The 22,263-nt window shown below is 44.2% G+C and overlaps 1 protein-coding gene across 6 annotated transcripts in view; it reads right to left on the bottom strand.

The window, feature by feature from the left end:
* adgrv1 (adhesion G protein-coupled receptor V1) overlaps nucleotides 1–22,263 on the bottom strand; it is a 107,616-nt gene that overhangs the window by 71,505 nt on the left and 13,848 nt on the right. For 2 of the 6 annotated variants that reach the window (XM_086205892.1, XM_086205893.1), the window contains exons 4-34: nucleotides 19,129–19,224; nucleotides 18,559–18,663; nucleotides 18,210–18,323; nucleotides 18,004–18,057; nucleotides 17,591–17,821; nucleotides 17,019–17,356; nucleotides 16,652–16,922; nucleotides 15,061–15,387; nucleotides 14,439–14,615; nucleotides 13,252–13,475; nucleotides 11,891–12,017; nucleotides 11,599–11,784; nucleotides 11,033–11,213; nucleotides 10,286–10,449; nucleotides 10,083–10,206; nucleotides 9,726–9,986; nucleotides 8,717–8,843; nucleotides 8,356–8,579; nucleotides 7,530–8,264; nucleotides 5,248–5,621; nucleotides 4,500–4,670; nucleotides 3,487–3,667; nucleotides 3,187–3,380; nucleotides 2,944–3,073; nucleotides 2,644–2,724; nucleotides 1,910–2,049; nucleotides 1,407–1,772; nucleotides 1,080–1,323; nucleotides 770–985; nucleotides 456–671; nucleotides 115–359 (exon numbers count right to left, since the gene is read on the bottom strand). In XM_086205892.1, coding sequence (XP_086062018.1) covers nucleotides 115–359; nucleotides 456–671; nucleotides 770–985; nucleotides 1,080–1,323; nucleotides 1,407–1,772; nucleotides 1,910–2,049; nucleotides 2,644–2,724; nucleotides 2,944–3,073; nucleotides 3,187–3,380; nucleotides 3,487–3,667; nucleotides 4,500–4,670; nucleotides 5,248–5,621; nucleotides 7,530–8,264; nucleotides 8,356–8,579; nucleotides 8,717–8,843; nucleotides 9,726–9,986; nucleotides 10,083–10,206; nucleotides 10,286–10,449; nucleotides 11,033–11,213; nucleotides 11,599–11,784; nucleotides 11,891–12,017; nucleotides 13,252–13,475; nucleotides 14,439–14,615; nucleotides 15,061–15,387; nucleotides 16,652–16,922; nucleotides 17,019–17,356; nucleotides 17,591–17,821; nucleotides 18,004–18,057; nucleotides 18,210–18,323; nucleotides 18,559–18,663; nucleotides 19,129–19,224 — 6,624 coding nt within the window. Of the gene's footprint in view, nucleotides 1–114; nucleotides 360–455; nucleotides 672–769; nucleotides 986–1,079; nucleotides 1,324–1,406; nucleotides 1,773–1,909; nucleotides 2,050–2,643; nucleotides 2,725–2,943; nucleotides 3,074–3,186; nucleotides 3,381–3,486; nucleotides 3,668–4,499; nucleotides 4,671–5,247; nucleotides 5,622–7,529; nucleotides 8,265–8,355; nucleotides 8,580–8,716; nucleotides 8,844–9,725; nucleotides 9,987–10,082; nucleotides 10,207–10,285; nucleotides 10,450–11,032; nucleotides 11,214–11,598; nucleotides 11,785–11,890; nucleotides 12,018–13,251; nucleotides 13,476–14,438; nucleotides 14,616–15,060; nucleotides 15,388–16,651; nucleotides 16,923–17,018; nucleotides 17,357–17,590; nucleotides 17,822–18,003; nucleotides 18,058–18,209; nucleotides 18,324–18,558; nucleotides 18,664–19,128; nucleotides 19,225–22,263 lie in introns of those variants that run through there. The other 4 variants (XM_086205894.1, XM_086205895.1, XM_086205896.1 and 1 more) reach the window with 3 other exon arrangements.

The following is a 22,263-nucleotide window of genomic DNA, read 5'->3' as shown; positions in this document are numbered from 1 at the left end:
TGTTACTTTTGTAAGAAATAAAAATATACTGCATTTCTCAGGGAATATAACATGGCCATGAAGTATGCTTCTGGTTCTGGGTCATACTGTCTTAAATCGGTGACGCTTTCTCACCTCAGTGATTTCTGGAACATCGTCGGCTAAGACCGCCACTCGGAGGGTCTTCATGGTCTCCCCAGGAGCAAACTTCACTTCCCCTGATGTGGGTCTGATGTCCCCGACAGCTAGTTTACCATTGACAGTGGCCTGCCATCGGACTACCACTGTACCAATCGCACCAGCATTACGAACAATTGGCAGCGTGACCTCAGCTGAGTTGGATTCTGGTTCCTCTATGGTGACTGGGGCAGCATGGAAGACTAGGTTGGAATAAAGCAAAGTGTTGAATAATTACAATTACAATTTCACTTAAATTAGTGAGAGGTTGTGAAAACAAACCCAAGACTTAAACTAACCAAAGGCACCAAAAGGGTCATCGGAAGGCAGAATGGTGATAATGGCACGTGTGAGCTCTCCCAGCAGAGCTCCTCCAGTGGTCTGGTTGATCAGCTCAATTAGAAAAGTCTCCTCCAGCTCAGGAACCAGGTCATTGATGACATAGATGGGTACAGATTTACTGGACTCCCCTTCAAGTAGGACCACATCAGTAGAGGCTACGCTGTAGTCCTCACCTGTAGGACACACATGCACATACATGAAGACATGTCTTCACAAACACAGACAGACAATACTGATTACAATAACGCTCAAATCCAAGTCCACCACGTACTGATTATGGCAGTCAAAGGCACAGCTCTGAACTTGACAGACACGTCAGCAAATATCCCTCCCACTCGTGTGACGTTGATGATGGGGCCAACATAGTCCTCAGCCACACTGACAGCAGGAGCTGATAGTTGAAGGATACCAAAAGCATCGTCGCTGGCCTCAACTATCACCTGAGCTACAGTGTCCATCCTGGGGCCCAGAGAAGGGGAACTGGACACTGGAAAGGACAAACAGATGTTTCACCATGAACTGAAGCGTCGAAATTTCCTACATGACTTTGAGAGTAACGACTCGCCGTGACAGTGCCTTACCGATCCTCTCCTGTTCTCCCTCAATGAGTTCAACACTGATCAACTTCACAAACACTGACTCATCTCTTTCTGGATCTTCATCATCCAGCACCCTGATGGTGACGTTCGCTTCACTCTGATGGGCAAAGAACACGACGGAATCGAGCAGAGGAACAAAGTCACGCCCCTCAGAAGCTCGGCCCACACCCGGTGTCCTGTATGGTGCTGGCTCGGCCTCATTCATTGTCCCAAAAGTTACTCGCACCTCGGAAAATGAAAACAGGAAGAATAAAATTTGATGTATGAAAAAAACGTGGGTGTGTTTCTAAACCTCCTATGGAGACTCACCTGGCCCATCAGGCCTCTCTGTCGCAGGATGGTGAGGGTGACAGCTGAGTCAGCTTCGGGGATTTGGACACGCCTTGTGCTATTGGCGAACACAAACACACCATACGGGTCGTCACTCGCGAGCACAGCTAGCGTAGCAGACGTTTGGACACCCAAACGACCATGAGAAACGTTAACCAAGGAGATGGCAAAACTCTTGTCCAACTCTGGGATCTCGTCTTGGGCCACATCGATGATGATGTTCTGGGATGTCTGGCCGACACCAAAGGTGATGTTACCAGACTTACTGAGAAGTTCTCCCTCAGATCTGGGATCAGCCTCCCAGTACACAGTCACATCAGAGAGGTCACCAAAGGACCGATCCACCTGGGAGATGGAAAATAGGCTCTATGATGATGTACAATATTTCCTTCTTAAGCTTTATTGTTCTTTCACGGAACATCATCGACATAACAAGTAAAGATGTATCTCCTAGCGGCTTACAGAGCAATTACTTGACTTACCCGTAGAACCACAGAACCCCGTCCGTCCTCGGGTTCTGTCCCGTTAACAGACAGGGAATCAGGGCTGAACTCAAAAACCCCGTGGGCATCGTCAGAGGCAGCGATGGTCACTGTGACGCGGGACGCAACTCCCAAGCTGGCTGCACACACAACAGCAGAAAAGATTACCTTTTTTACAGACACCTTTGAGTTGAAGAAAGCAAAAAGTATCAACTTAGTACGAATACTACTTAATTTTCTCTGGATGCACGGTATGTCTATTATCGTTTATTTCACATGGATGACCCGTATAATCACTGCAGTGTGATCGGGGAACTTTTCACTTCACATTTCCAACTTGATAAAAAGCTATTCAGAAAATTCACGTCCAATTTTTGAGATCAAATTTACAGATATGACATATTAGATTAAAAGTGGTTGTCAGCATGAAGACGTCACTTCATCCCTTGCAAAACTTGTCTTTGAGACATTACAGCAGTGGTTCTCAAGCTTTCTGGGCGGCAACCCCCCACTTTGGCTGACACAAAATAAAATCCACGCAAAGACAAACCAGTAAATGCATGTTTCCACTCTAAAAAGGTTTTATGATTTTCCGCCTCAACATTTGCAACCCCCAGCAAATATCTAGCGACTGCCAAAGGGGTCCCCAAACCTCAAGTTGAGAACCCCTGCCTGAGAAATGAGGTTGCAGAGAAAAAGTTGGGAGTTTTTGAGATTGGGAGAGGGAGACTTACCATGTTGGTGATAGGATGGAAGTAAGAAGTCTGAGTCACTCTCCCCACTACCACTTCCCTCACCATGGAGAAACTGACCCACTGACGGATCACACACCAGGAGCACACAGGGGTCACACCGGGTAATCAGACAGGAAGGACGGTTGTAGGTAGGAAGCACACAGGAGCACAGCACACAATTCACAAAGCACACTAAAACAAACAGGTTCCAGCAATAAAGGGCTGCCGATGAAACTAATTACCGGTACTAGAACTTAACTAAAGGAAGCAAAATCATGATTTCAGGGTCAATTGCCTCACCTCCTCCTTCAGCGTTATAGAGCTCCACTCTGAAAATCTTGTCCAGTTCAGGAACAAGATTATCTATGATATTTACGGTAATGAACTTTAACCTCTCTCCTGGAAGGAAGTCCAGTATGCCTTCGGCATCCTGACAACAATAACAAAAAAAGAACCTAAGGAAGCTGGCAAAAAGGTACATACTTTACATTTATCAATAAGTCATGATCATAAATCAGCTTTAACACCTGAAGGAAAACTCACCTCATAGTCTTCAGGGCTGGACGCTGTGAAGGGCGTTGTGCGGTATCCTACCATGACCCTTCCCAGCAGGCCTTGGGCTCTGGCCACTGGCAGGCGGACTCGTCCATCTTCCTCATTAACAGTGACGTGGGCCGGTTCTAATGCTGGAGAGATCAAGCCGTCCTCTGGAAGACTGGACTGAAACTGAAGCAGGCCTGCAAGGATGTGTGTAAGTGTGTTATAGTATTGATTAGATGAAAGGAAATGAGGCAAAAAGAATCAGGAGGGAAAAGTGCATGGACTAGGTGTGTGACTGAGTACCATAGGGGTGGTCACTCGCAGTGACAGTCACGGTGTTAACAGAATTATTGGGATCGATGCTCGCTCCGCTTGAGGGGGTGGAGCCAGGCTTCCCATCACGGGACTGTGCCGACACCAGTGTGACCTGAAAGGACTCTGCCAATTCCGGGAGGTTGTCATCGAACACCAGGAGATTCAGTACCTAACAGAAAGATACACCACTTTTATATCATGTTTCACTCCATGTCCCTCAGTTGCAGCCTGATTTGGAATAAATGAGTCTCAGAGTGTGTGCATTTTTTTTTTTTTTTTTACAGTAAGTTCGTATTGTATCAGTGTTTAGAGGCCTAAAGAGTAACTTTACTCACCAGCTGACACCTGTTTACTCATCAGTAAATGACAAACAAGCAACCACTAGGGGGGGCTGGTCATCAAGAAACATCTCAAATGAGAATAATCGGACGTACTGCTTTGAGACTTGCTCTTTGTTAAAACAGTGCAAAATTGCATCACACTTGTTTAACCTGCCATGAGATTCTTTGTGTGACCCTGGGTGACCTCAAAGGGTTTTCCTCAGCTCACAATTAACCCAATTAAAGGAAAATTCTGGCATTTCTCAACAGACGTCAGCTGAAACACGCAGCACAAGTCTTGATTCAGTAGAAGTCTCCCTCTGAACTCTTGGCGTAATAACGCAGAAGAGTTGAAGTAAAGGAAGCACAGCTTAGTACTGCCAGATGAACAGGAAGAGAAATCCTACACTACAGGACTTTTACTGGAAGGCATTTGGTGTTCCATAGTGGAGAGACCTGCTGCAGACAAAATGAAAGGCACTAACTTGGAAGAAATTTGTACATACTTTGATGGAGAATCAACCCTTGCGGTCATTTTGCTGTCGATTAAACCAATCTTGCTCAATATAGGATACATTCCATTCCAGTTTTTTTTAATCCCTATTCATCAATTAAATCCATAAAATCTGAGAAAATAAGGGGCAGCTTTAATACAGATATATCAGTAGCATCCTCACACACCTCAGAGCGCTGTCCAGGCATAAAAAGGACAGCTCCAGTGGCATTAACAAAATCCTGACGGGCAGGCAGCTCGCTATCCAGTAGGGAGACAGAGTAGTTGACATAAACGTGATCCAGAGATCCTCGCATACGCTCAATCACACAGGAAATGGTGGAGCCCTCCTCAGTGGTCTGTAAGGACAAAGGAGGGAATAGAAAGTAATCAATACAGAATCCATTTTATGACGGTACTTAGCAGTCGTACATGAGTTACAGGGACTTATCGAATTCCATCACAGTAATAATGTAATTCAGCACACATGCCTCCACGTATTTTCATCCCCTGAAGGAATATGCTCTTGTTCTGATGGAATGCCATCCCCAGCCCGGACATCTGTTGTGTGGATGGAAACTAGAAACTGGATCTCCCTCTCCAGTGTTGGAACTCCTGATCTGCTTCTACAGGAATGCCCTGACTGGTAGACCTGCTGCAGCCAGACCAGCTGTCACCTCTACCTGAGAGGGGCCAACACGAGAGCCCATGCAGCCCCAGCTGCAGCCATGCATGGAGGCTGATGAAATATGCAGCAGGACAGGAGCTGACAGACCAGTCGGTTTCCATTACACGTGTTTCTACGCATATGTTTTTCTTGGAGAAGCTGTCATGTACACTTCAAAAGATCCCCAATTTACTTGATGAGCGGTTTGATTTTTAAATTCTGTTCTGCCATGTTTGTGAGCAGCAAGGACATAAACATTGTGCACTCACATCAGGTATACAGGCACCGGTGAATCCAAAAAGCCCATTGGCATTGTCACTCTTCATGACTCGTAAAATGGCAGTGGGTCTGGGGAAGGGAAGGCGAGCGCCACCACGCACCGCCACCAGCTGGAGATAGAACACCTCCTCTCCCTCCTCCTCCTTATCATCCCTGACTTCCACGATGAATGACTTCTTCTGCTCATCCTGCCGGTACCGTAGGTAACCTGAGATGTTTCGCAGGTCAGTTTTCGCAGGCTGAGTGTGAAGCTCATGGATCTGGCTGCGGTTCAGCTTGATTCCGTACAAGCGAACGTCCTGTAGAAGGCCTGTGTAGCGCTGCTGGCCCATAGGATCCGAGCCGATAAACAATGGAGCAGGTCCTGGAGGGGACATACCCAAAACACAATGTCACTGTACAATCGCAGCGAACCGGAGAGAGGGAATGATTTTATCCATGAAAAAAAAACATCATTACAACAACAGCAGGATACATGACAGGTTAATATTGACCTGTTCAGGCCACACACTGACTAATTCTAAGCATTTGGTGCTGATCTTTTGTTTTTGCTCTGCATTTTGACCTTTCCTTGAGACTCCTCCTAGCCACTTCAACCCTCGGGCTGGGTGTCGTCTTTACTTATACCTTGCCTTTAATACCGGTTCCTGAACATTATTCTTTTTTTGGCGATTAAAAGTTGCAGAAAATGGAAATTAAATTACAACACAAAACTTTGATTTTAGTTTGCAGCTTTTGGGCATTTTCAAACCCTCTAAACAGCTTAGGAACATGAAAATACAAACTAATGTACTAAAATGTATTTTTAAATCTAATTTAAATTCAATCTGTTTCATTTTATCTGTTAAATGTTTCAGCATGTTTGCATTGTTCTACTCAAAGCGCATAAGCCAAACCCAATTTGCTGTGCTAAACCCTTTATTCAATCACTTATGTTACTGGCATTCTGAATTTATGGCTGTCCCCAAAACGGTTGTAAATCCCCTGTCAGTCAGTGTGAGACTATGTAATTGTCACACACACACACACACACACACACACACACACACACACACACACACACACACACACACACACACACTTCAAAGCTTCTTGTACAAAATGGAACAAATGTTGAGAATTTGCCACAGTGAGCAAGTACAAATCCCTGACGCAAAATTATGCCCCTGTGGGTGGAGTTACAGCAGACAATAACACATGACACGACTGATGCTTGTATGTAACTGTTGTTATTGAAGTTAACCAAAGAGCCATCGGGATATTTCCCCTCTGGGAGCTTTTGGTCCAATACAGGCTGCGGCTATTGTCTCCGTTAATTAGGGAGAAAAGGAGAGAGAGAGAAGATGCCGACTGATGCCCTTTAGCAGCAACAATATCCAGCAGAGCTGAGGCGAAGTGTTCACTCAGGCGTTACAGAGACTAAAGTTCTGAACAATGAGGAAACGGCCGAGACGTGAGAGCGCATGTGTGTCCATGCATTTAAGTAAAAAGTGTAAAGTTTGTGTCATTTTATATGTGAACAATAAGCTGAATCCTCCTGCGCAGTCACACACAAAAATCATACAACTCACGCTTGCACCGTAATTTTATCATCAGTCCGAGGACAGGAAGATGATACCAGGATCTGAGTCCCTCTGACACTGACCATGGTGCTGAAACTGCAGTAAACAAATAGTCTGGACTTGAAGTGCGAGAAGAGATTTTTAATAAGAATGGACAATTTTCCCAAAGCAGATTTTTTTTTCTATTCGGTTTGTATGAATTTGGCATTAAAATGGATCTGAATGAAAAAGTTTCAGTCAAGATAAATGTAACCTTGCTTTTTTTTATTTTTTAAAACAGGTGTTTCAAATAAACATGAGACGAGACATCTGAGGTCTAATCCGAACCCTGACATGAACTCTTTTACAGCAGGCATGGACAGTTGGGGTCGAGTGCAGTGGGATCCAAACCCGGTTCCCTACAGTGATATCATCCTTAAATATCAATTTGTTTGTTTGTTTGTTTGGTCTTTTTTAGGTTATATGAAACCGAAAATGTCTTCGTTTTGGACTGGTGGACGGACAAAAGGACAACTCAGGGAAATTTTGATAAGGACTTGTAAAATTTCCTTGACGTTTTATAAACAACATTAACCGATGATGAAAATGATAATTAATTGCATTCCTATGGCAACTAAATGAAAACTACAAGTAGAAAGTATAGGTACAAATTAAGCCAACATTTATGTCTGTTATTTCTAATAAATCTCTTATGTTGTGAAGCAGCTCACCATCAGAGATGCCCTCTCCTTTGATGCTCCTCGGACCTCCGGGAATGGGGTTCCCATCCAGGAAAAACTCAATAATCCCATCATCGACTGTGATGATCAAATGTAACCACGTGTTTTCCTCCATAAACTTGGCAGCGGTAGTCCGGGCCACCTGGGTATTGTTTGATCCCAGTGCTGTGTAGTACAGCATCACCGTGACATGAGACTCATTGGTGTGTACCTTCACTCCATAATACAAGGTCCCGTTCCTGGTGCCTTTGGAGACGATGAATCCATCAGTGTCTGCTTTGGGAACTAGCCAAGCAGAGAAGGTGAAGTTGCCTGGGGCAGGAGGACCATCTTCAGGAGAGATGGTCCCATAGGCTCCCGGAAGCCCAGAGAAATACCATGTGTCTGTGGCAGAGTGGTGTCTTCTGGCATGAGGCCTGAGCTCGACCTCATCTGGGAAGGAAGCTAGAAGCAGCAGGTCGTCCATCAGAGGAAGACCGCCTGGGAAGCGTCCAGACACAATCTCCCAGGCAACCCGTACATCACCAAAAGTACCCTGCTGTCGGAGGATGGTAAACGAAGTGACATCAGCCATATCATCCTCTGACAAAACATCCTCAGCTACTTCTTGGTCCCGGTTGCTGTCAGCAATGGCAAAGACACCAAACGGGTCATCGTTGAAAGGAATGACAAGCGAGGCATTCAGAGAGGTCTCAGAAAGGCGTCCACCGTCTCCTGGGTAACCCCCTTAAAAATGGAAGACAGGGTTTTCAAAGAATTATGAATTAAATGTTCACGTCTTTGTTTTTCAACTTTGCATGAACTCTCGGGAACTTACCAGAGATATTAACCAGTCTGAGAACGAAGAACTCATTGAACTCTGGGAGCTTATCGGAGATGGCCTCCAGGACAATTGGCTTGGACTCTTCTCCAGTGGTGAAGGTGATGGAGCCAGATGTGTTGGTAAACTCCTGCTGTTCCTCCAGTGGAGTGATTGAGTCGTTGGCATAAAGCTGCCAGAAGACTGTCACATTACCAAAATGACCCCGAGCACGCTGGACACTGGGACAAATACGAGAGCAATTCTTTTAGCAACAGAACACAGGTGAAAGCTTTGTTTTTTTCAATGTGCAGAGGACAAAATAATTCGTTTTGAGCTGTTAAATTACTGAGAGAAGAGTTGCAAAGAAATTCCTTACAAAAAGTTGTTGGTTTTTCCCTCCTCAACAGTTTTTTCTGTTCGCTCCAGGGAGAAAATCCCATTTGCATCATCATTGGCCTCGATCACCACAGTAGCTGTGTCTGCTCCATACACAACAGCGTCACCTGTAAACACACACACACACACACACACAAACACACATATGAGAACCCACATTTTTGTGTGTTCATGCTTTTTCTGTCTGTGCACCTTGACCGTTGCCTACAGTGGATGAAGGGATTAGCGTGAGCACCAACTTCAGGCATCAGCACATACTTCAGGTTGCCACACTACAAGAAGAATGCAAGACTCCTCATAATTAAAACAACAAAGTAAAGAGTGTCAAGATCCCAGTTCGAGCTTGATTGACTTCTAACATGAGGGTTATTGACTTTGAACACAACCCCTGTATAAAGGACAATCCCCTGGTGTAAACCTGAACCCTTCCTCTAGTCTATGACGTGTCAGTAAGTAAACAGAGAGAGGCCAGGGGAGTTGCCAGCCTTTGTGCCTTAGAAAATCTGGAGTCTGGTAATTAAGGTCTGTTGGGGCCCTCTGGTCTTTCATTCCCATCCTGTCACACAATACTGGGATTAGGAGAATTTGGGAATTTCGATACAGCAGAACCCAGCTACTACTCTGTAAATATAAAGACAAGTCGGATTGATATACACTATATACAGAAATATGCATTTGGGATGTAATTGTCTTTTATTGTTGCTATTATTAAGCTGCAAACACAAATTCCATTATTTTTAGGGACCAGCATACATTCGTGCTCCACTTCGGTAGTTGCCATAACTCCTCTGCATAAATCATCATCGTCAGTCTTGACTGATGCTCACTGATTTGGTTGCTGGGGCAGAAAAATAGAAACTAACACTTTTAGATATAGTTTTCCTTGATGGGTGTGTTTTATTTGTGCGCATGCATGCCTTTTATATGTGATGTCATTGTGCTCCAATTGTGTTGTGGTGATTGCTGAGCTTGATCCAACATGTACTCACCGGTGGCATTGAACAGAACAATGTAGAAGGGTTCATCCGTCTCAGGTATGTTGTCGTCCTCCACAGCTACAGAGATGTTCTTCATCCATTCACCCACATCGTACACGAGCAGCGTGTCATTACTCAGCAGGGTGAGGTCACCTGGTGATGCGTCACCGTATTCCACACGGTATGCCACTGTACCAACAAAATCTGCTCGTCCCGCCCTTAGAACGGTGAAGTTGGCTACACTGCCTTCCTGAAGTCGCACAACAACAGGTTCTGAGGAGAGAGTGAGGGATGAGTGGTTGTAGGTATAATACAGTAAAACATCATTAAAGTCTTTCCCAAGCCCTTCAAATAAGAGGCAAATCTTACCAGAAAAGTAAATGGGGTCATCATTCTTGTTGATCTGTAAACTGGCATCGACTAGGCTTCCCAGCCTTGCACCGCCACTCGCATTCAGCAGTGTGATGGTGAAGTTCTCCATGTCCTCTGGGATCTTCAACAGAAAAATCATTAAAATTCAAAACAATAAACTGGGTTTTCATAAGTTCCTCACATTAATTTGTTGGCTGTACCTCATCAGGCACAGAGAGCAGCGTGAGGTTTTTCATATATTCCCCCTCCTTGAAGGTGATGTTTCCCTGGAGGGGATGAACATCTGCTGACAGAGGTGGTGCTAGGACCCAGGGAACAGACACCTCTCCGAAGAGGCCCCTTTTTCTCACCACAGGATACGTCGCTGTGAGACAGCCAGAACAGAACGTGATTATTAACCTCCTTCTTCAATCTTCTGTCAGATTATCGAATGTCAACCATTAAAACTCATTCATGCCCTATTCTCTTGAGATGTTGCCTTAGATAGAACCTTCCATTTTGGTATTGACAACTCCGTTTTTTTTACGCTGACTTTTCAGTTGTCTAGCTTACAATTCTTGCTTGTATGCTAAAAGCAAACACTGGTAGTAGATTCACTACAGGCTAACAGAAACTAAGTACCTCTCACTACTCTCAGGAACAGATTAAACTCTGCACTGCTACAACTTCCTGCAACAAAAGCTGGACAAAATATGACCCGATCTGTCAAAGCTTTCCCCCCTCTACTCACAACACATACTTAAAACAAGCAACAGTTATTGTTCGCTGTTTATCTGACACTAAGTACATGAAAGTTTAGGATAGAACTTCCATCACAATAAAGCTAAATCCTGCGTGCAGGCAAATGCTGTGTGATTCACATCAATTAGGTTCATTTTACGTGTCAACGAGATACCACTTGACAGGGGAAAGTATCTATTATGTGAAGGAGTGCCACTCCAAAGTACCCTGATGGGTCTCGTTCCCTTTGCTCTCATTGATGGCCACCGTCAATCCTGATTGGATGAACTCAATGACCCCAAAGGGGTCATCATTCCTTCGCACTGTGATGTTGACCTCCCTGTGGTTGCCAAGGCGACTGGGTGGAGTGCTGTGGCTACTAAGCGCCACGGAGAAAGTTTCATCCAGCTGTATGCACACAAGCATGCACGCACACACACACACACACACACACACGGATACAAAGGCTTTCAGAAACTGCTTTGAAGACAAAAATAACATAAAAATAGACGTTCTCTGTTCTAATCCAGTATCTCTCGTTCATATGCCAAAATATTCATAAAATACAAGCACACATTTTATGTTCTGCTGCTTAATCCATCAAACACTGCAATATTTTGAACAGATTAAAAACAATGAAATCATTTTTTCCTCTTAAGAAGTCCCTCAGCGAAATATCCAGGCAATCTGACAGCTTAAAACAGCTTCAATAAGATTTAAACACTGATATAATTTTTGTGATGAATATCATGTAAACTTGAAAAGTTGCAATTTTTCTGGACCGTGTTCTTACCTCAGGCACGCCATCAGGCCTTGCCACCAGGGCCACAACCACTTCTCTCTCGCCTGGTTTAAACTCCAAGATGCCGGTTGCGCCGTAGAACTCGTTGTTGCCTGAAGGCACCACAGCGTATCGTACCAGCTGTTTCAGAAGCTGCCCCTGGGCTCTGACCACATGGAGCTCCACAGCCTCACCCTCCTGGAAGTTTGCAGAGGGAATGTAGTTACTTCACACTGATTGAAGCTCATTCGGTACATGAAGTAAGGGATTTAATAGTAGTTTCATAGTTCAGCCTCAGGCTTACATTGATGACCCATGGACCTCTGGAAAAGGAAGAGAACTCAAAGACTCCCCCGGGGTCGTCGTTCTCCATGATGACAATCTCTCTACTGGTGAAGCCAGCTTTCAGGATCTGATTATCAACATTACTCCTGGGACATGAGCACAAATAGTGGTTATTTGACTAAATGCAAAGACAAGTCTGGTGCCTTTTGGTATGTTCGACATTTGTGGTGTGTTTGTGATTTGTATTTTGCTTCAGTTTAAGTGTTTGGGGATTACTGAGCTGCGTATGGATGGAGAAGATGTGGATTACACTGGAGGATGCACTTCAGAGTTTGTAAACTGTCATTTTTGGTGGAGCCAAAAAGTAGTACTGCAGTAGGAAAGAACATCTTTTGTGAGCTCAAGAAACATATTTCTGAGAGCAACACACATTTTTTGGTGAAGTATCACCTTAAAATAAAATAAAATAACATTTTCCCTGCAGCACAGGATGAGACACAAAGGTGAAAAAAACTCTATTATTGTGTGGGCATGAATGGTTACACATTGCAACAATGCAAGTGTGGGTGGTAATGGTCAGAAGTCCACCGAGAGAGGTCATGAAAAAGTAGTCCAGCACAGAGCTGTAGCTCACACAGTGACATCCAGCTGTTATCAAAACACGTCAGTCAGCGCTGTGCCTGCATCTTTTTAGCTCTGCAGGAGTGTGTGTGTTTGTGTGTGAGTGTGTTGAGAAAACTAGGGCCAAGTAAGTATCACATGACGGGTAAATTAGAGACAAAAACATAACAGAATGAAGCACTCCAAGCTGAGGCACTGCATGCATACAAACACTGACATCCTTAAAAGGGGACACAATCAAGCCTGCTTCAATTAGAGCGAAACACATAAAGATTCTCTGTTTACTCCCCATGACCACTTTCTTTTGGATCCCCCCCTTTTCACACCATCTCAGAATCCCCCCACCCCACCCTAATACCCCTCATCCCTGCCTCAACCAAAGACCCCAGAAACCCTCAAGTAGGCCCTTCTCTGACAAAACAAAGTCCTGATTCAAGCGAAACAAAAGACCCAGGTTCACTCCACTCTGCACTTACCCGAAGTACACGATAAAGCGTGCAGTCTCCACCCTGCGGGGGGAGGAGTGGGGGGAAGAGAGCTGCTGTTCTCATCAGAACATAGATGATTCAACCCAAGAACCCTCCTAACATTCACAAATACACCTCTAAAAAAATCAGGTGGAGGATTGAATCAGATAGCATCCACTTTCCACTGGATTTCTTCTATAAGCGCTCTCTTAAATATTGCATGGTGTCAACTTCACGCTAGTCGAATAAGTCTCACTGATACAGAACAAATAAACTATTGTTGGGATCCTACCTATTCAGAGTGAGCAGCAGGGTCTCATTGACTTCAGGTATATCATCAGCCAGGACCGTGATGTTGATGGAGGCGTCGCTCTGCCCAGAGTGGAAAACGACGGAGCCATTAAAAGGTTCCAGATCTTCAGCGGTTACATCCCCACGGTGGGCTGCCATTGGCTTGAGACTCCAGAACACGACAGCCTGACCGTCGGTGCCATCACGCCGCAAAGGGAGGCTTACCTGCAGCAAAAACATTGAGAATCAACCAGCGTCTTACTGTTTCAGGAATTTTTTTTTGTTAGGATTTCTATTATCATCAGTCATTTTTTCTTGGAGGCAGACGTGTTAGATGAAGAAAAGCGCTTGAGTACATGTTTAAACTGATAAAAAGGCAAAAAATACATAAATATAATCATTAATCTTTATCAAATGTATTTATGTATTCAATTGTATTTCTTGGCTGCACAGTGGTGCAGTGGTCAGGACTGTGGCCTCACAGCAAGAAGGTTCCGGGTTCGAGTCCCGGCTCGGGCGCGGAATCTTTCTGTGTGGAGTCTGCATGTTCTCCCCGTGCCTGCGTTGGTTCTCTCTGGTACTCCAGCTTCCTCCCACAGTCCAAAGACATCAAGAGGGGACGAGGCTGATTGGATTCTCTAAATTGACCGTAGGTGTGACTGTAAGTGTGAATGGTTGTTCGTCTCTGTATGTTGGCCCTGCGATGGACTGGCGACCTGTCCAGGGTGAACCCGCCTCTCGCCCCTAGATGCTGGGATAGGCTCCAGCCCCCCCGCGACCCTTACTAGTCAGGAATAAGCGGAAGACGACGATGGAATTGTATTTCTTATCTTGAATAACTGCCTATTAATGTATGCACACACAGAATATCTGTCTGGATGCAGGTTAAACTTGGTGATGACAAGAGGAGTTTCCTGACTAGCAGCGTTGTGGCTATTGAGTATCTTATCACATGTGTATCAACATTTAAACTTTTTTTTTTGTGGTAAATTTAGCACTTTTATTAAGCGTATAACAATCTAAAACATGTCGATCCAAAACGACATCTCTACCAAATTATCAAAGTTGACTCTTATTCAGGGTAGTAAAGGGTCAGTTCTGACACAGTCCTTTATAGTTCACAGTTCATAACTCATATATTTCTGTCGCCTGCCATCAACTTTTTCAAGTCCAGGGGTTTGGTCTTACCATGCTGACAGTGTCGTCCTCTGGCTCATAAACCACCACTGTGCTGTTACTGGTAAATCCGATTTCCCCGTTGGCGATATCGGGGGTGACAGTCAGGGTTAAGTTGACAGGTCCCCCAAACCTCGGGCTGTTTGAGGGAATGGGGGGGTTGATATCAACCAGTTCCAATGCATTTAACTGAGGGAGGGAAGAAAAATACAACTCAATTCATTAAAAGATTTAACAAACAGTAACAGGGAATAGATATTGATAATGTTTTTTCAGTGAATCATTAAAAAGAAATGCAGCACTTGCATCTGTAATGAGCCAAATTCTCCATTCTCCTTCCACCAATACATTAAAAGGAGTGAACTTGAGTGTGATTCTACTTCTACTCAACGTGAATAAGACTTTTCTTACTCTTGCTTTAGGAGCTAGGTGATGTTGTTAAGTTTGAATGGTTGAGTTGTTCCCATAGCAACATACCAGACTGGAGTGTCAAACCATTCACACATGCAAATGAGACACTTCAACTTTGGATGGCTCTGACTTGGCCAGAAGTGAACACTAAACAAAAAAAATAATCTCACAAAAAAAAAAAAGAATCATCCAAACATGATGTATGGCAGCAAATCACTTTTACCTGTATTAAAAAATGAGCCCCATTCTGTAGGAAAGCATCATTCCTGATTGGCAGTGTGATGTGGACCATCCGCTCATGAGTAAAAACCACCTTCATGGACCGGCTGACATTCAGAACCTGGTCCCGGGCCAGCATTGGGTCTACTGGACCTGCAGGAATGTAGAGGGCTGTGAGAGTCAGAGACACATCACCGAGCACGCCACCATCCCGCAGAAAGTTTAACGAGAGGAAACGGCCTTCAGGTTGGCTCTGGATGCTTTGCTCTTTTGTCGGATCGAAGCGAAATATCCCATAGACATCGTCGCTGTCCTGGATGTAGAACACCATCTGGGGAGAGAGGGGAAGAAGAGTCGGAGTGAAACTGACAGATCAGGAGGGAAGCGCTCAGATTCTCCTACATGAGTCGAGCTATAGCACTGTTTAACTGATTCAGTAATTTATCCATGAAAAGCACCGTCAGTAAAATGAAGGCTTAACAACAACTGTTTTGAATGACATAACAATCTCAGCTCCAACAACTCTCATTCAGGGGTAGCGTCCCCATCATGGAGGTAACTGACATTTAGCCTGCATTGGGGTAGCTGTGATTGTTGTTACTAAAACTGAACCGGGGCAGAAATAAGGAGAGGTGAGCAAAAGAGAGGAGAGGAAGGAGAGCCCGAGAGTAGTAAAACAGAGCCTTGAGCTAACTTTAGCGAGGCAACCTCTTTAATTAACTCTGCTTAGACTGCTGGAGTAGTTTCCATGAACTGTAGCTCATTCATTTCCCTCAATACTACACTTGTCAGAGGTATTGCCCTGCATGTCCACAAGAGCCAAATTGTGATGCTTTGTGACTTGTTTAAATTATTTTGCTTCATCAACAGTGATTAATTTGTCCCGCTGTCATCTGTTGAGCAGCTTCTGCAAAGCCGACTCATTCTGCACAGATGGCAAACAGGCCTCACAACCTGGGCTGCTGATGTGTGTTTGTGGGAGTTTGTCCTCTCATGCCATAAAGGGATAGTTCACCCAAAAATGGAAATTCAGTAATTATCTACACACTCTCCTGCAGATGGAAAGTAAGGTAAGGCATTCCCCCCCCCTCAAAACACGTAAAAGTTTCACAGGAAAAGCTGCTCCTGTAATCTCCCAAACAATTAAAGTGAATGGAGACCAATTTTCAAATATAAAAAATAAACCAAACAAACATAAAACGCCCCTTTCACAAGAAGGGGCCGAGAAGCTTTGGAAAAAAAGAAAAAAAAAAGGAAAACTGTCAGCACTTCGGACACCCACTCTCTCTTAAAAAACACACGCATAAACATCACACACTAAGTGTGCCTGCTGCTTCCGCTTTGTTTTGAGTCAGCCACATGAAGGGAACACCCACAGAGCAAAGCAACACTCTGAGGGGTCTACATTTGCTTACTGCGCCAAGTTTTTGTACATCAGAGCAGATCATACACACATGCACACTCACCCATGAAAACCACATGCACAACATCTGGAGGATGTTCCATAACAACAGCACCCTTCTTTTCCACTTTGTTATCGTGAGCTGACATGAGTAAACACAATCAATCCCATCAAAGAGCTTTTCTCCACTGACCTCCATGGGCTCGTCCACCTCAGCGTCTCCAGTTACAGTGTTTGGCATCAGCTTTAGAATGAAGGCCTCTGCCTCCTCTGCTAGATCATCCGACACGATATTTATTGGAATCACCGCAGTCACCTGACCGGCAGCAAACCTCACTGTCCCTGCGGCAGGCCTCAGATCATCTGACACTGGGGAGGGGTCACTGGAGTTTCTACTGATGGACCAGTTGGCCGACACATCCCCGTAGCTGCCTCCATTTCTGACGATAATAATGCCATCAAATCTGAGGGGTTGATTAAACAAAAAAAAGGAATATTGAGGACACTAATCTTATATGCAATTGTTAATATTATATCTAATATATAAAGTATGTCTCAACCTCTGTGTCAGGTCTTCATTGATGCTGATTGGCTGAAGGACTGCGCTGCTGCTGATGGACAGGACACCATGAGGCTTATCGTTTGGCTCAATGGTCACCAGCACGGCGTTGGGCGGTACTAGCACTGCATCTCCTCGGACAGTCTCCTCCAGTAGGACCAGGTGGAAGGATTCTGCGATTTCTGGCACTTCGTCATCGCTGATGTTAAACATCAGGCTGGTCTTGTAGACGAATGGAGGGAATGTGATGGTTCTGACTGGCTGGAGGTCGAGGAAATCCACAGCTGGTGTGGCACTGCCCAGTCCCTCACTGCTCACCACCATGTAATCTACAGAGACCTGCACAGTCCAGATGTTTTACTGGAGCTGTATACTTACACTTGCAGACACATACACACTTATAGCATACTCCACACTTATAATTAATGAGGTAGAGCTATAATCTTCAACAGGCAACAGTATCATCATGGGTATTTCTGTAGTAAGTTCGGCCAATTTTTTGTTTTGGTCGTTTGTTGTTTTAATTTTTATGCGAAATCCCTGGATCATGAATATAAAGCCAAACAAAGGCACCTCAGTGTCAGTAGAGCCAATGAGCGGCCCACCCTCAGTCAAATGACCACGTGTCACGTTGAGGATGATGACCCCGGCAGACTCCGGTACGACCATGACAGACTGGGAGAACCTCAGTGGGCTGTCATTACGCCGGATCCTAAACTGAACGCTGCTGGCGTTGGGCCGGAGGAGGGCTCCCCCAGCCACGCCCGTCAGCCTGATTGAGAACACCTCATCATCCTCTGGGATCTGAAAGACAAGTCAAAGATATGAATATGTTTTTGATTGTCATATTTTACTTAAATCCTCTCCCAGATAACTGACAGTAGAATCTATTCAAAGGTGAGAAAAAATATGATTTATTTTTAATCACAATGGGATGGTTGCTTTATAACGACAGAGCCAACTGGGTGTGTTTTGTTGGTACCTACAGGGAGAGAGCAAACTCTGGCAGATGGAGAAAAAAATTGCGTGCAGTTGTGTTTCTGCATGGTACAAGGAAATCAAGCAGTGTGAGTATGACCTGACTTTCAGCAGGGGTCTTCAGAAACTGACCAATTTGCTTACCAACAGATGACCACGAGCTAAGCGACGTGTGCTGGATGGTGGGAATCTTAATAAGGACGCAGTTCACTACCTGGTCATCCTGGATGAGGACACTGAAGTTAGCGACAGCGTGTCCAACAGGAATGGTGATGTTCCCTCGTTCTGGACTGAGGTCCTCAAAAGCAGGATTGGGACCTCCAGAGATCTAAAGAAGAAGAAATCGCAGTCATTTGTTTACAGTTGCACATTTTTGACTGTGATCAATAAGCTGCATGTAACAAATGAAGAAAAGCTTCCTGCCATTGAAACTCTCTTAAATCTCTTTGTTTCTAGTGTGATACACTTACAAATGCATTCCCATCAAATGAAAAACGTGTCTATTTGTCATACAGATGTCTAGAACACTCCTAACAGCGGTTCAATATCAGCTATCCCCTCACCTCAAAGTTCACAGTCACCGTCCCATACGTCCCCTTTTCTCTAATCAGGGTGAGAGGCACATACTGGTTTCCTCCCCTCAGTTCATCAACGATGATCTCCTCAGTCTGGGAGGAAGAGGGTGAGATAGTCAGGAAGCAGGAATATGGCTCAAATCAATGAAATTTGTCAAACGGACTTGTTCTAGTTTACTTTGTCACAGTCATAGAGGGAACCACAATGAACCCCTGCTGATGAGCAAGTGAAGCAAATCTTCTTATATATTCAATTGTCATTGAAATAAGAAACCCATGAATGGATTCTTCTCCCAAAACCAGGGCACTGACATCAGGCTGCGATGGATCCACATTGCTCCACCTGTATTCTTCAGCTTAATTATGTCTCTGGGCTTAATTTATGATTGTGCTGATGGTTTAAATGTGCAACTGACTGTATTCCTAATGAAAATAATTTTAATTACTGGCATGCTTACAATCTAGATTATAATGTATCACTGAAGTTTTGGGATTTAGGTCACAATAGACGACAATGGCAAAGAGGAGAAAGAAAAGATGAAGCATGTGGATTCTTACAGAGCTGAAGGCAATGATTCCAAAGGCGTTGTCATTGGACAGGATTTTGATCGTTGCCTTGTTCGGTGTTCCCAGTGTGACGCCATTTGAGGAGCTCTAAACAAGAGGAAGAATTCAAGTGGTTAGATAAAACTTAAACATTCTCTCCTCCATCCCCTCCCCTGATGTTCATGTAAAACTAGAATGCCTGCCTTATCTTTACTTAATTCTTGTCGTCCCACTGAGAAGCCCCGGTGAGAAGGCACAAAGACAGGAAGTCCTGGTCTCGGCCCAGCTCATTTATCAGTTTACCCCTCAGTGGGATTCTTCTCTCTTTGGGCTGTGCTCTGCGATTCAGAACTAAGACCTGACGAACTCAGAACTGTGCTTACAAGTAAACAATGACTTCACTAGGCTTATTCCTGGAGTCTTTACCTTGAAAAATAGAACCACATGCTATGACTTACGATATGCCAGGAATGTTTTATGTACTCAATTAAAATGGAAAGTAAAGCAACAGAGTTATTACTTTGTGTATCTCTCTAGTATTTCTATTAGTGAGCTTAGGCTTTACAGTACCAACCCTGCTGACTTCCACCATGTCAAAATCACAGGTTTCCATTTGTAACACATAAAAATCTGTATATGTATGTGCAGAAATTCGCTGTAAGATAATACACTATGTGGTAACTTGACAAACTATCACCAGAAACACGAGGTATTGCATATGTGTTAAGGTGAGCGGCAGCAAAGGAGAAAATGAGAACGTGCTAAAGCCTCCTGCATTCACTCCTCTATTCAAACACGGCTTTTCCCAGCTGTAGGGAGCTTTGTTTTTACTGCTGAGCTCTTGTAGTAGCCGACCCTCAGACACAGGATCCAAACACTTGAACCAAGCCAAGCCGTAGAGTGAGCCAGGAGTCTGCTAATACACACACACACACACACACACACACACTGAGCTCTCTGCAGCCAGTATGCTCATGCCCAATCCACTGGGCGGGTGACTTCAATGTTCACATTATCCCAACGAGTCAACCTTCGCTCTAGGCCAGGGGTCTCAAACTGATCCAGTGAAGGGCCGTGTGGCTGCAGGTTTTCATTCCAGCCGAACAAAAGCAACACCTGATTCTACTTAAATCAATCAAGCTGTGTCCACACAGCTCATAGGTCAGATCAGGTGTTGCTTTTGCTTGGTTGGAATGAAAACCTGCAGCCACACGGCCCTTTACTGGATCAGTTTGAGACCCCTGCGTCTAGGCTCTCTAGGAAGTACACATTAGCAGATGAAACAACACAAAAGTTAACCCAGACAATCTGAAATGTATGACTTTAATTTCTGTAATACTGACGTGTTACCTCCTTTTAAGGCCTCTAAAATACCTGTGTGCTTTCATTCCTGGCTGATAACATATCAGCCTCTATAGCTCTATGAAGCCCAGTATAGTACAGCTTATTTGAAGGTTTAGGATATATTTAGTCAATATTTCATGCTTTATTATGACAGTTTTCCGGTTGTAGAGACAATTAACATTAATAATAAAACTGCAGTTTTTCTGCCAGGGAAATTTGATTTGGAATCTTTCTGATGAAGTTATTTTAAGGTTTATTTTCTTGTAAATGTTGATAGCAGCAAAGCAGCAGGTCCTGGTGCAGTAACAGGTCCACTTGCAGATTTATGATTAAAAACCTACACACCCACACACACCAGGACTACGGAGACAGCAGTGTACTGCAGCATTGGCACGTACTGTTTATAGAGCTTGTATGTGTGTTATAGAGAGCATTTCCATAGCTTGAGCACTGTGGAAAGTCTCAAACAACACCATAATGGATAGCAAGTGACATATAGTGACATATATGTGTAAAGGCTTATTGTTGGTCGGTAAATGACTTGACTCAAGACTTGAGCCAAGTTGCTGTGTTTTGCTTGTGAACGGCTGAAACTGCAGGAGTTAGCGGCTAACCGCAAGCAACAACTATGACTAGCCTCACCGGCTCATTTAAAGATTGGCTGACTTGTACAGTGGTTAGTCAGTCTCCATTTAGAAGTTTATTACTAAATCTATTCATTTCCTAAATGTAGACTACTTGCTATCACAAATTGTGTAAATTCAGTGGTATTGGTACCACATCCCAAATTTCTGGTATCATGAGAACCCCAACACCCCACATGCAAGTATGCACACACACACACACACACACACACACTCACACACACACGTTTTGTTGTGACAGATTGTAGAAAATGATGAATGTATCCTGATTAACTTTTTCTTTCTACCTCAATGCCTGATGTATGACAGCTCTTGTAGTGCACATTCATCCTCCAGACAGCCCCGCAGTAAGCTGATAGGGTAGCATTTGGTCAAAGCTTTGTCTTCACTGTAGTGTAAATAGGAGTGCTAAGTGGGCCTCATCTGGTGTTTTCACAGACTAAATACGGGCTTGTTTCGCAGGATAATGAAACGACTTCACAAAAATACAACATTAGATTAACAATGAAGACAGTTACTCGTGCTGCCAGATGTTCAGGGTTTGGTAAATGTCCACAAATGTTAAGCTTACAATGAAATACACAGCCTTTGTCTTAGGTCTTTTAGTGAGGGACAGGACAGCGCAGTCCCCCAACTCATCAATCAAACTTGACAGCTAAAGGCTAAATGAAACCATGGAGATAGACTCTAGGTGTGAGGCATCCTGAACTGTGGTTCTCATTCTTTTGAGAAGGATTTACAATGTAACTCTGCACCATCTGCCTGTTTTAGGTTTCTTTCCACTAAACTGGACTTTTGTCAAGAATAAAAGTGAGCTGCACCTGCAAGATAAAACGATCAAGTGTCACCAAAAGAACACCACATTGACTGATTTTTGGTTGTGAATCATTCTGTCACTGTAGTCCACTGAGCCTTCATCAGTAATTGGGTTTCACTTGCAAGCTGAACACATAATATACTCAGTGGAACAGACATGCCCGTCAATGGGAACAGCAGCAACGAATTACAGAGTCACTTTAATCTAAAGAGTTGTGAAGCTGTGGCTGTCAAAGTAAGTTTCCTTTCACAAAGGTGTCTTTTTATGGGGAAAACCTCAAAGACGCTCTCAACATGTAGCCCCACCCAGGCGAGGCCTATGGAGAATGCACATCAAAGACCC

This window comes from Aulostomus chinensis, chromosome 6 (genome assembly GCF_037954235.1).
Source record: "Aulostomus chinensis isolate RoL2024-O1b breed Wild chromosome 6, RoL_Achi_v1.0, whole genome shotgun sequence".
Taxonomy (NCBI): Eukaryota; Metazoa; Chordata; class Actinopteri; order Syngnathiformes; family Aulostomidae; genus Aulostomus; species Aulostomus chinensis.
This window is presented reverse-complemented; position numbering and strand designations above follow the sequence as displayed.